General features: G+C 41.4%; 1 protein-coding gene across 2 annotated transcripts in view; it reads right to left on the reverse strand.

Annotated features, from left to right (window-relative positions):
- The window catches only part of PANK2 (pantothenate kinase 2), a 28,497-nt gene extending 14,968 nt beyond the window's left edge, over positions 1-13,529 (reverse strand). The window contains exons 1-2 of one of the 2 annotated variants that reach the window (XM_082670135.1): positions 13,229-13,529; positions 277-629 (exon numbers count right to left, since the gene is read on the reverse strand). In XM_082670135.1, coding sequence (XP_082526261.1) covers positions 277-629; positions 13,229-13,484 — 609 coding nt within the window. In that variant the 5' untranslated portion in view covers positions 13,485-13,529. Of the gene's footprint in view, positions 1-276; positions 630-3,381; positions 4,083-13,228 lie in introns of those variants that run through there. The other variant, XM_082670136.1, reaches the window with a different exon arrangement.
- Between the last annotated feature and the right edge of the window lie 387 nt (positions 13,530-13,916).

Raw genomic sequence — 13,916 nt, forward strand, 5'->3', positions numbered from 1 at the left:
CTTATTACAGCTTTACTATTTTTTCATACTAAAAGAACAACAAAATGCTATGCTGTTAGTGCTTCTGATTCTCATCAACTCATCTGAATTGGGCAAAAAGTAAACTATACAACAATCTCTAGATGGCAACTCCTATCACTAACTGATATTTAATCTTAACTTGACTCAAGAAAATTCAAGTTCCATTAGAGATGGAAATGATTCCACCACTTGCTATTGGTGTTATTTTTAACAATCAGATTACCATAAATTGTATATAAGCTAAAAAATGCATACTGTGAGAAAATCCTGCTCAAATTTGTACGCTCCACCTCCAGTGGCACAAAAGACAGTGTGGAGACTCGAGAAGTTTTTATCTCTGCCCATTTGAATAAAAGCAGGCATGTCATGAGTGGGAAAGCGTATAAAGTGCAGATTGCCTTTGCGTCCACACAGAGTCAGATCCTTCAGCTCCAGGTGCACGTCCCGAATACCCGTGGACCCATAAGCCACATTGGAGGTCAGGTACTTTCGAATGCTTTTAAGACTTTCCACTTCTTCCTCTTCTTCTTCAGCAGTGATGTCTTTGGGTTCAAAATAAACCAGCTTGACCAGGGTCCCACCAATATCCAAGCCAAACCAAGGAAAAACTAAATGGGGAAGGAAAAAAAAGTCAGAACAGCTTTTTTTCTGAAAACTAAATTTACACTTATTAGATTAACAATTTATTTCATACCTTGAGGTTTCCAAGAACTATATACACAAAAAGGGTTTTGGGAGAAGAAATATGATTCTGTCTAATCTGGAAACAAATCTTAAAAAAAGAATTACAAAGATCAAGAAGAAAAATATTACAACGTTAAGCCAACACAATCCTCTTAGACAAGCCCAAACTGCACTGAGAAATATTAAAAAACAGCAAAATGACTACTCATTAACCTCAACTCTGAAAAAAAAGATTGAGAATGAACATCTTCATCCTTGCCCTTGCCTTACAGAAATGTTGAGACTTTTCAGAGCTTTGGTTTAGTACTCAAACTAGGGCTAGAGGAAATTCCCAACCCTATGTAACATATAAGCTCCAGTGGTCAATTTCTCTCAAACCCTGGTATCAACCAATCCATCATGTTTCAATGGCCATCAGTGGAACAGGTGTTTCAAAGTTAATACCCATTCCCCAAAAATCCATCCCAAAAAATGCATCCCAGGACTTCCCTGGCAGTCCAGTGGTTAAGACTCCTGCGCTTCCAATGCAGGGGACGCAGATTTGATCCCTGGTAGGGGAACTAGGATCCCGCATACTATGCGGAGGAGCTAAAAAAAAAAAAAAAAATCCATCCCAAAAAATGGCTTAAGGAGACTGGATCAACAAGATAAACTGCATTAGCCATACATGCCTTCTCCTCCCACCTTAAATCCTAGAAATGACTAAAGATATAAACTTACTGATTTTCTAAAATAATTCTGAGAAACAAGAAGTGATACCATCAGCAAAATGAAGTTGATAGAGGCAATAACTGTCCAGAACCCTGAAAAGAGAAATGCTATAAAAATTGGGAGCAGCTATGAAGGTGCGGGGAGCAGATGGGTGCTCCATCCAAGCTGTCGATGGGGTAGCTGCCATGGGGAAACAGAAGCAGGCTCTGGTGCAGTCATAGTGATATGGTGGGGAAATACACTTGGCACGACTGGACAGGCCAGACACTCCCCTCCCCCTCCTCCAAAGAGGCAAAGTCTTCACTGGGCACAGGCACTTGAGCCCAAGCATAAGTACACATCCACGTAGCTGCTGTTACCCAGAAGTGGGGAGCCCCCACATCTGGCCGTATTTCCCATCTCTCCCCTACAATCCATCCTGACAGACTGGTAAACAGACACTGCACCCACTGACAGGAGAATAGCAATCCTTAAACCAGAGATGATCACTTTATAAACCAGAATCACCAAAAGGGAAAAATCAACACCACAAAACCAAGAAGTTAACATCTAAGGAAAGAGTTGCAGGAACAAAGAGGAGGCTTTAAAAGAATCATAAATATCCTCCAAGGTAAAATGAGATTTCATCCATGTAAAATGAATAAGCTATTGTAAATCAACTATACTTCAATAAAAAAATTAATTTTAAAAATGAATAAGTTACCATAAAGAAAAATTAGAAATTAAGAAATGATTGCCAGCTGTGGTTGTGGCTGTTAAGAATCTACACATGTGACAAAATTATATAGAACTAAATACACACACACAAGAGTTTATGTAAAACTGGTTAAATCTAAACAAGGTCTGTGAACTGTATCAATGTTAATTTCCTAGTTGGGGGTTGTGGGACAAGCTTTCAAAACCAAAAAGAGCGGGGCAGGGGGTGGGGCGCAGGGGGGGGGAACACACCAATATACTTAACATAGGTGACTCTCAAAAACAGGCTGAGTGAAAAAAGCTTGGCACAAAAGGCTACATACTATATGAGTCCATTATATGAAACTCTAGAAAATGCAAGCTAATCATTTCTGTATCTGATAGCAGATCACTGGCTGGGGGAGTGAGAGAGGGAAGGACTATACAGGGGCAGGAGAAAACTTTCTGTAATAACCCAAATCTTAATTGTTGGGGGCAAGAGGGCAGCTTCATGGGTGTATATATCTGTCAAAATGTATGGAACTATACACTTTAAATGGATATATTTTATTGTATGTAAATTGTATCCAATAAAGACACTTTTATAATAGAAAAAAAGGAGAAATATTTATTTCCAAAATAAAGCTCCACAGATACATTTAATAACAAAATGGGCACAGAAAAAACAAATGGAAAACAAAACTAAGAAACTCTCCCAAAATGCCTCTTGAGTATGAAAGAAAGGTAGATATATAGAACACAGAACCAGAAAGTCCAACATCTGTGTTATATGAGTTCTAGAAATTTTCTGGGGGAGATAGGGGAAGACAGGAATAATTGGCTGCTTGAAATAAAATTAATAAGTGTAGAAAGGGGAGATGTATAGTCACATCCTATTGAAATTTCAGGAAATCCCTGAAAACTCCCAAAGGAAAAAAGTGAATTCCTACAAAGATACATAAATCACATAAAGGTAAAATTAGACTTTTCATCAGTAACACAGATGCTAGAAGACAATAGCGCACTGGCAAAGTTATGAGGAAAACAATTTGAAACTCGTATCCAGCCAAATCAGCTTTCAAATGGGAGTGCAAGAGAAAGACATTTCTACACATGAAAGAGCTCAACATTTACTATTCAAAGACCTTCTCTGAAATAATTAGTAGATGCACTCCAATATAATTTTTTAAAGCACCCAAGAAGATATGAGCTATATAAACAATGATAAGCACAGGAAGCAATACACGCTGACTTTTAGGAAAATAAGCAATCTGCAACTAAAATACTTACATGATTTCAACATAGGAAGTCGAAGAGGGAAGAGAAAGGAGAGGGAAGTCAAAGCAAGCAGCAGCTCTGTCTCGTTGGGGAACGGAAGATAAAGATTCTGATTATTTCTAAACAAGAATAAAGAAGTGATGGTTTAAATGCGTTAAAAATTTACAGGTTGGGGTTCCCTGGTGGCGCGGTAGTTAAGAATCCACCTGCCAATGCAGGGGACACGGGTTCGAGCCCTGGTCCAGGAAGATCCCACATGCTGCGGAGCAACTAAGCCCGTTTGCCACAACTACTGAGCCTGTGGTCTAGAGCCCGCGAGCCACAACTACTGAGCCCGTGTGCCACAACTACTGAAGCCCACGTGCCTAGAGCACTTGCTGTGCAACAAAAGAAGTCACCACAATGAGAAGGCCGCACACCACAAAGAAGAGTAGCCCCCGCTCGCTGCCACTAGAGAAAGCCCGTGCAGCTACAAAGACCCAGCACAGCCAAAAATAAATTTAAATAAATAAATTAAAAAAAAAAAATTTACAGGCAACTCCAAAAAAAGAGAAAATGAACATATGACCTTCAAACAACTAGGGGGAAAAAATCAGTTCAAAAACAAAGAGGAGGGCTTCCCTGGTGGCGCAGTGGTTGAGAGTCCGCCTGCCGATGCAGGGGACACGGGTTCGTGCCCCGGTCTGGGAAGATCCCACATGCCGCGGAGCGGCTGGGCCAGTGAGCCATGGCTGCTAAGCCTGCGCGTCCGGAGCCTGTGCTCCGCAACGGGAGAGGCCACAGGAGTGACAGGCCCGCGTACTGGAAAACAGAAAAACAAAAACAAAGAGGAAAAAAAGTATAGTAAATACAAAACAAAAAATGACAGGAATGAATGCAAACATATCAGTAATCACAGACACGTCAAATTTTTCTTCCAGACTGAAGGGAAAATTCAGCTATATGCTTATATAAAAAGATACATCTAAAACAAGATAATACAAGTAGACTGAAGGTAAATAAACGGTAAAACACCCACAATAGAGTCCCATCATAAAGAGGAGTTGGATTCTTTAAGATGAAAACGGCATTCAGTCAAAAATGAATAAATCAAAATCTTAAGCACCTCACTGGAGACTGACAAAACGGTTGACTTACATTTAGGAAACATGATATAGTAAAAGTCAAGCCTTATGTTTCAAGACCAATACTGCATTTATCAAGGGCTCACATTATAAGAGGTGCCCCTCCAAACAGTGATCTACCATCCCTAAGCTCGATCACAATTACTGGGTTGGCCAAAAAGTTCATTCAGGTTTCTGTAACATCTTACAAAAACCCGAACAAACTTTTTGGCCATACCAATATATATTCACTGACTAAATCGGTGAGTAGTCACTGTCACCATGCTTTGCCACATTTATATAGTTGAATTTGGGTAAGCAAAACAAATGCCTGGACAATGTTACTCCACTTTATTAAGCAAATGTTAACAGAAAGCAAATACAATACTAGCAGACTGAAAAGAATTCAAACAAACAAAAAGCATTATAAGAGGACAAAAAAATTATGTCATGTGCATATAAAACTATAATTGATATGATCCTGATATATGCTTCAAAAAATATTAAAAACAAGGAGAAACTGACAAATCTACACATCAGCAGAACCTCAAATTCCAAAGAACAAAACCAAACCACATTCACTTTCCACAATACCTCAAAATAAGAAATTAATCCAACAGACACAAGGAAATAAGTCTATCCACCTGGAAATCTTCAAACTCACTTCTATTAACTCTGAAACTGAAGATGAGATCAAAACAATTTATTTTTTAATGAATGACAATGAGAACACTATATAGCAAAAGGAATAGGATGTCTACCCAAGGTGGGACTCAAAGGGAAACTTCTAGCCTTAAATGTTTATCAAATGTATTCAAAAAGAAGGAAGCCTGAATAAAAGGGAACGTCACATACAATTTGAAATGCTAGAAAAATAAAGCAGACCCAAAATAAGCAGAAGGAAGTTATTAAAGATGAAAGCAAGATGTAAATGAAATTAGAAAAACATCATCATGAACAAAGCCAAAAGCTGATCAGTAAAATCAAGCTTTGAAAAAGCCATTAAAACAGACAAATTTCTGGTAAGTGTATCTAAGAAAAAGAAAGATGTAACTTTTCTCAAAAAAAAAAGATCAAAGAAGATGAACGTACATGACCAGAAACTACAAATAAGCCAAATTACAACTTTGTAACAGTGAATTTAAAATGTACACTAAACAGAGGATTAGCTAGAAAATAAAAAAGTGGCTCAAAATGAGGTAAAAAACACAAATCAAAAGCACTGAAAATTTTTAAAAAGAGGTCAAAGACCTACAACCCAAACAACAACAAAAAAGCACCAGGCCCTAATGGTTTCCAGGCAAACCATTAAGAGCTTCTAGGGCACAAAAAAATCTAGAAAGATTCCCAAGTCATGCTAATTTCATATCAAAAGTAGAAAAGAAGTGTCTCACAAAACAAATGCAAAAATATTAAATTATTAAACAACAGAATCCAATTGTGCAATAAAAATAATACACCATGGCCAACAGGGATTCTTTGGAACGCAAAGATGGTTTTCACATTAAAATTCCAATTAAGGAGGTTTGCTTACATTAGTTCACTGAAGGAGAAAAACCATGATTATCTCAATACACTCCAAAAAATAAAAATTAAGAGAATTAAGCCAACAAAATTAAAAAATCTTTTTTAATAACTGGACACACCAAAAAAGAATACAAATACCAATAGCTTTTCCTATGTTATAAGCAAAATCCAGCAAGAAAATGACGTGAAAAAAATGTCATGCATAACAAAAACCATAAAATATTTATAAATAAATCTAATACTAAATATCCATGATTGCTATTAAAATGGTGTACTGAAAGACATAATAGTGGGAAGATATATCATGTTCCAGGAAGGAAAACTAAATACTATTAAAGTGTCAATTCTCCCCCAAATTAATCTAACAATGTCAATGCAATTCTAAAAAGAACACTGTGGCTGACTCCCCAACAGCTATTCCACCTCAGTCAGAAAGAGAGCCCTGATTTTTTTTTTTTTTTTTAAACACCAACAGAAACTCCATTTCCAGTGATGAGGGACTAACTCAACCTGGCGTGAGTCATGAAGTCTGGCCCCGACTGGAAGAATAAAAAGTTTCTTCACTAATGAAATCAACAGTGCTGGATATAACTGAAGTAAGGAGATTCAATTCCTATTTTCCTACTAACAGCGCCATTCTTTTAACCATCAACTTTAAGATGATGCCAACTTTGTGGAGAGCAAAGAAGAGACACAGCACTCTACCAACAAATATATCTAATCAACAGGATTGGAATCTGAAGTTTTGGACATATCTAAGACCAATGGAAGACTGTAATGCTTAAAACAAATTAAGCCTTACTCCCCTTTCCATAGATTAAAAAGTTGAAACATTAGTTTATGGCTATTATGTTTTAAATGTGCATCTATTAACAGCCAAGCACTTTACTGCATGAGTTTATTTAATGTTTACAATAACCATGCACGGTAATCACCCCACTTTACAGATTAAGAAACTGAAGTGCAGGGACTTCCCTGGTGGTCCAGGGACTAAGGCTCCGCATTCCCAATGCCGGGGGCCCAGGTTCGATCCCTGGTCAGGGAATTAGATCCCACATGCCGCAACTAAGAGTTTGCATGCCGCAACTAAAGATCCCACAAGCCACAACTAAAAAAAAAAGATCCCGCATGCCACAACTAAGACCTGGCACAGCCAAATAAATATTTTAAAAAAAAAAAAGAATGAAAGAGGGCTTCCCTGGTGGCGCAGTGGTTGAGAGTCCGCCTGCCGATGCAGGGGACACGGGTTCGTGCCCCGGTCTGGGAAGATCCCACATGCCGCGGAGCGGCTGGACCCGTGAGCCATGGCCGCTAAGCCTGCACGTCTGGAGCCTGTGCTCCGCAACGGGAGAGGCCACAACAGTGAGAGGCCCGCATACCGCAAAAAGAAAAAAAAAAAAGAATTAAAGAAAAAGAAACTTAAGTGCAAAAGAGCCCAAGGTCACAGTCAAGGAAAGGCAGAAGTGGGACTCAAACTCAGATTTCCTAAGTCCTTTTAAAAGTATCTTTTGGGCTTCCCTGGTGGCGCAGTGGTTGAGAGTCCGCCTGCTGATGCAGGGGACACGGGTTCGTGCCCCGGTCCAGGAAGATCCCACATGCCACGGAGCGGCTGGGCCCGTGAGCCATGGCTGCTGAGCCTGCGCGTCCGGAGCCTGTGCTCTGCAACGGGAGAGGCCACAACAGTGAGAGGCCCGCGTACCGCAAAAAAAATAAAATAAATAAAAATAAAAGTATCTTAACCAGTATCTATACAAACTTAACAGCACAAAACACATATTCTTGGGTTAAATTTTCTTTTAAGTAAAAGTAGTTTAATAAAATTTACATACCTTAAATAAAGGGGACCAACAATATATAAGGAAAAATAAGGAGCCTAAGGCTGAAAGAGTAAATAGCCTTATTATATCCTTTAGTAGCTTCTGGATTTTTTCGTTAATCAAACATTTACATATCCAAGATCTGAGAGATAATGAAAGACACGGGAGGTCCATTAGATGCATGCTCTCTGATAATATCTCAGGCCATACAATTCTGTTATTTCTAAACATTCAGCCTATCAAAGGGGGTTTAGATTCCTATCAATAACTGACAGACTGCCCCATATACTATGACATGATGACTACTAGAATAAGCCTTCCAATTCTTATTCAAAATACTATGTGTGGCACTTCCCTGTGGCGCAGTGTTAAGAATCCGCCCACCAATACAGGGGACACAGGTTCGAACCCTGGTTCGGGAAGCCCACATGCCGCGGAGCAACTAAGCCTGTGCACCACAACTACTGAGCCTGCGCTCTTACCCCGCGTGCCACAACTACTGAAGCCCGTGCTCAGCAACAAAAGAAACCACCGCAATGAGAAGCCCGTGCACCACAACGAAGAGTAGCCCCCGCTCGCCGCAACTAGAGAAAGCCTGCGCACAGCAACAAAGACCCAATGCAGCCAAAAATAAATAAATTAAAAAAAAAAAAAAAAACACTATGTGTTTCTGGCAGGAAAAGTCATGGAAAGTCAAGGAACTTTTGCTATGCCCTCACATTCCTATCTCACTAATAGAAGGCCTATTTTATCACTTCTGATTAGTGAGTCTTTCCATTAATTTTCAGATATTTTAGTCTGTTTTCAGCCTTCAGCATATTTCCTGATATATTTCCTCTAAGGTACTCCACCTAGACAATGTACACTTGACTTAGGACACATTTCTAGAAAGAATTTAAACTTTCCCTCACAGATTTATGTAAAATCATCAATAGCACACTGTCTCATAATAGGTCTCAACAACTGAAATGCTTTCCAATGAGAAATATATGGTTTATAAAAGTGTACTCAATTTTCCAACATTATGAATATCTTTACACCAGACCACATGTGGTTAAAATACTGCAAACTCAAATCCCTAGACTGGTCTAGGCAGCGATCTTTGGCCTCATATTAAAAGACAGACCTCGGGACTTCCCTGGTGATCCAGTGGTTAAGACTCTGAGCTCCCAGTGCAGAGGGTCCGGGCTCAATCCCTGCTCAGGGAACTAGATCCCACGTGCCACAACTAAAAAGTCCGCATGCCGCAACTAAAAAGATCCTGCTCGCACGTGACACCAAAGATCCCGCGTGCTGCAACTAAGAAAGACCCAGTGCAGCCAAATAAATAAATAAATACTTTTTAAAAGACGGACCTCAATAAATATTCCCAAAATAGTTTAACTCAGGGACCAGATACTTATAAAATACTACCTACTATAAAACCAGCAGACTCAATAATAAATTTTACATCCAAGAAATACAAAGAGGGCTTCCCTGGTGGCGCAGTGGTTAAGGATCCGCCTGCCAATGCAGGGGACACAGGTGTGAGCCCTGGTCCTGGAAGATCCCACATGCCGCGGAGCAACTAAGCCCATGTGCTACAACTACTGAGCCCACGTGCTGCAACTACTGAAGCCTGCACACCTAATGCCCATGTTCCGCAACAAGAGAAGCCACCACAGTGAGAATCCCACGCACCGCAACGAAAGAGTAGCCCCCACTCGCCGCAACTAGAGAAAGCCTGCGCACAGCAACAAAGACTGAACACAGCCATAAATAAATAAATAAAATTTATTTTTTAAGAAAAGAAATATAAACATACAAAACTTAATACGCTACTAAAAACTGCAAGATAGCTTTCACTTTCAGAAAGCAAACTTTAAGCCATTATAAAGGGTTTTCATATCCTAGTCCACCTTGCTGACAAAAATTGAAAAAGAATATTAACTGAGAAAGAACAGTGCCTGAAGATAAAGATACCACAAATTATGAACCTGAAAAGCGCTCCCAAGGTTATAAATTTAAGCCCAAGGAACCTCACTGCTCTTTTAAATAACCAGACAAAATAGCTATTCTGCTATATGACTGCCTGATAAGGTATTCTCAAACAACCTACAGGCTATTATCTTGGTCCTTATCTCTCCTTTTAACATGTGTTTAAGCAAAATATTTTTAATACCATACATCCCCCTTGCTAATGGTCTCCTCAGATATACAGAGGGCAGTGATGCCAACACTCAACAGTCATACTATCTAAATGCACAATTCATACATGAGCCCCTAAAATAACATACTTAATTTTACAAGCTGCATAATATTATTTTTAGGTTATGCTTAATGCTTTATATTCATTATTCATCAAAGAAGAGGAGTCGTGTTTACTTTTATTTCATTTAGGTTTAAAGTTGATAAAACAATAGGTTAAAAAGCACCCTCTCCTATTCTGTCCCTCAAAAATGGGCTACAAAGCAATAGAAATCTAACTTTTTTCTTGAGCTCCCAGTGGGCAGCCCTTCCTAATTCCCTAACTGAAGATGAAACACTGCACCTGATAAAAGGCAACCTCCCAGCACCAGTTCCATTCTGGCAACACTGATGCTGCCCCAAATACCAAGGAAAAGCTAACTATTTTCTAGATTAGTATTATCAAGCTACAAACAAAAGCTTTATTTTCTAGACTGATGGAGGTTAAGGAAATTCCATGATTGGCATGAGTCCAAAATCAGCATGTCCCCAAGCTTTCCCTGGAGTGCTAAAATATGCTTGGGAGTCACCTTCAAAGATCCAGCTCATCCCCCGGCACTGCCATGAAGCACTGTGATCCCAGAGTTCCCACACCTCCTGCACATCTGGGGCCCTAGATTAAAATGTATGTTCTCTTGTTACATGTTACATGCATGTAATGTTCTTTTGTTACGTTTGTAAAAACTGTACATTTTACTGTATGTAATAATGCCTCAATAAAATTTTAAAAATTAAAACACATTTTAGACCCCTCTGCAGATCTGAGGGTTTTCTTTTTTTAAGCTTCTGAGTGATTCCATGTGAGAATCACTACTCTGAACTACATCACATGTACCTTCCAAGATGTGGAAAGTCAAGAAACACCGGGTCTGAAGTCAGACACCTAGAATCAAAACACAGTTCCATTACTAACTCACTATATGCCCTTGGAGAAAGAGAAAATTTCACTGAGCCTGTTGCCTAATCTGGAAGCTGGGTATAACAAACACCCACCTCAGAGGATAACTGCAAGACTTAAATGTTTATGAAGTATTTGGCACAGTGTCTAACATGAACACGTAAGCATCATCGTTACCATCATTTTAAACCAATCTTTATTTGGTATTTCTCTCAGACCTATGAGACATACTCCAGCTAATCTAAAACTTTTGAAGAACTTCTTAAGACACACATGCCTAGCCTCATCCCTAATGACTATGATGTGTTAAGTCTGAGGTGGGGACAGGTTTGGGAATCACACTGCTCTAGGGAACATGTGTGGCAGAACATGACTATAACCAGGGCCCACAATTCCTAAGATAAACTGAACAGCTCCTTCTAGTTTCCGATGACAACTAGTCTCCTACCTTAAGATAAGTAGTGTAATGATATCAGAATGAGGTTTTCTAACAAAAGAAAGGTGGCACCAACTCAACTCTCCTAATAAAAAATACAAAGATTAAATCTTTATTGAATTCCCTCAAAGTTAAGACCAAAGTATATTCTTTGGTCAATACACAATCAATACACTGCCTCTCCAACAGGTATACCCCTGGACAGTACAGAAAGAACAAATGGAAAGAAAATACCTTATTTATTTCTTTAGTTCTCATTATCTAAGAGATAGCTTTTCATGACTTTTATAAGGACTAATGAGTTTATTAAAGCTCTTAGAAGAGTACATGAAAAAAAAATTTTAAGAGTGCCTGACTGGTGGCAAACACCGAAATTACAATACTCAGAATCCTCATGGCCAGTGGTCACAAAGAGCTGGCTACATGGCTGTGATTCTTTTTGCTGAATCTCTGGAATTTACATCCATCTCTAATGAGGCAGTACAAAACCACGAAGGAACTAATGTTTTGCATTGCTTAAAAATCAAGTGCTTCTCAAAACAGGAACTAGGCTCTAAAAACGGTATACGTTGAGAGCAGATCATCTCTTTTCCAATTCTCTTTCAAGAACATAGGAAAAGACAAAAGAATTAAAACTCTCAAACTTTTCACAGCAAAACAGGGGTGTTTTTAATATTTAATCATCCAAATCATATAAAACTAAAGCAACTGGGTTGTTGGGCTGACGTCCAAGACTATCCAATAAAGACCTCACATCCGGGGGGGTGGGGTGGGGGGTTGTGATGAATTGGGCGATTGGGATTGACATGTATACACTGATGTGTATAAAACTGATGACCAATAAGGACCTGCTGTATAAAAAAATAAAGTAAAAAATAATAATAATTTTTAAAAACACGACCTCACACTCATCCTGCCACTTTCTCACTCCCATAATCTACATTTAAAACAAGCTGATTTCCTGAAATAGGAATCTGGCAACGACAAGAAAAAATATATATAGCCACATGTAAAATGTTATTATATCGTAAAACTCATATTAGAGTATCAAGACAGTGGATACTTTCAAGAGTTGCAATGGCTGTTTGAAGGAGGACCCAAACTGAAGACCTGTAAAGAGAAGAAAATATCTGGACTAGATCACAATGCAGAAAATAAAACCTGATAATAAAACCGATTCTCTGGGAAGAGCATGTGCAACCGCCAAGGCGAGAAGTCGTTTTCCCTCAAAAGAGAAAGGCTTAATGCCCAGAGTGCTACAGTACTGAATCGTGAGTATCAGCAAAGAGATGGAAAGAAAATAGAGGCGATAATCTGGGTGAGACAAGACCCGAATTCTCATGGGAAGAAAAGCAGACAAAGCTTAGTATACACAACACGGAATCCAGTTTTAGGCTTGCAGCAACTCAACCATTTTCCTTGAGCCCAAAATCTCCAGGTAAAAAGGATGTAACGTCTTGCAGCTCTCTGGAAATCCACGGAAAACAGACACTGGGGATTCAAACGACTTGAGGGGGGAGGGGAGGTGGTGAAAATGGGTCAAAAGAAGTCTTCCCGAGGAAAAAAATAATGCGATTCTCGGCCGAAGAATGCACAAGGAACTAAGAACCGGGAGGGAGAAAAGGTCCTGGGTACGGACGCTACACTCGGACAACCGAGAAGCAGACGCGCGAGGCCGGATGGGGCCGAACACGCAGCCTCCGGCGTTGGGGGACCCGAGGCCTCCAACCAGATGTCAGCCCAGCACCAACCTGGGACCACCGGGCGGGGGCACTGTCTCCGCGCGGGAAAAACGGCGACCGGGCCGGAAGGGGGCAGGGCGAAACGCGAGGGCGCCCCGCCGGGCACTTACGCGGCCGCTTCTTCCTGAGGCTTTCGACGCGCTGACGGGAGGCCGACGTAGCGCCGCTGTAAGAGCCGGGCCGGTCCCGCCTTACGCCCTCCGCCGAAGCCGAGGCCCCGACGGCGGGAGCCGACGCGCTGTTCGCCCGGCGCCGCAGTGGCTCCCGCCGCCGCCCATCGGGGCCGCCGGGCGCCGGCTCCCGGACCGACGAGGCGGAGACCCCCCAGTGGCGCTCCATGGGCGCGCCAAGCCGGCCCGCTCCCATCCGCAATAGGAACCGCTGCCGACCGAGCCAGCCCCCAACGCCAGTGCCCTCGTCGCCTCCTCCGCGGCAATCCAGCCAGAGCAGAAGAACACCCTCGGCAGGCCGCCTCTTCCGTTGCGCCAACACGCAGCAAGCCAATCCAAACAAGCTGGGGGCGGCCCGAAGGCCTCTTGTCCAATCGGCTGCCTGATTCGAGGCGGATCGACCGCGCCTCCGCCCAATGAAAGGCTCGGGGCGGGGCGGAGGACGGCAGGGGAGGGGATCCGGGCTGGGCAGAGGAGAAGGCGGTGTTGCTGAGCACAGAGTGATGGCGGCGCCGCCCAATAGACGCGTTGGTGGAGGGGTCTGCGCCCCTTTACACCGGGGTGCACAGGTAGGCGCTCCGGGCCCCAGAACTCTCCCGGCAGCCGCCTCGCGCCCCCGAGCCCCGCC

The sequence above is a fragment of the Grampus griseus genome (genome assembly GCF_964374135.1).
Source record: "Grampus griseus genome assembly, chromosome: 14".
NCBI classification, from domain to species: Eukaryota; Metazoa; Chordata; class Mammalia; order Artiodactyla; family Delphinidae; genus Grampus; species Grampus griseus.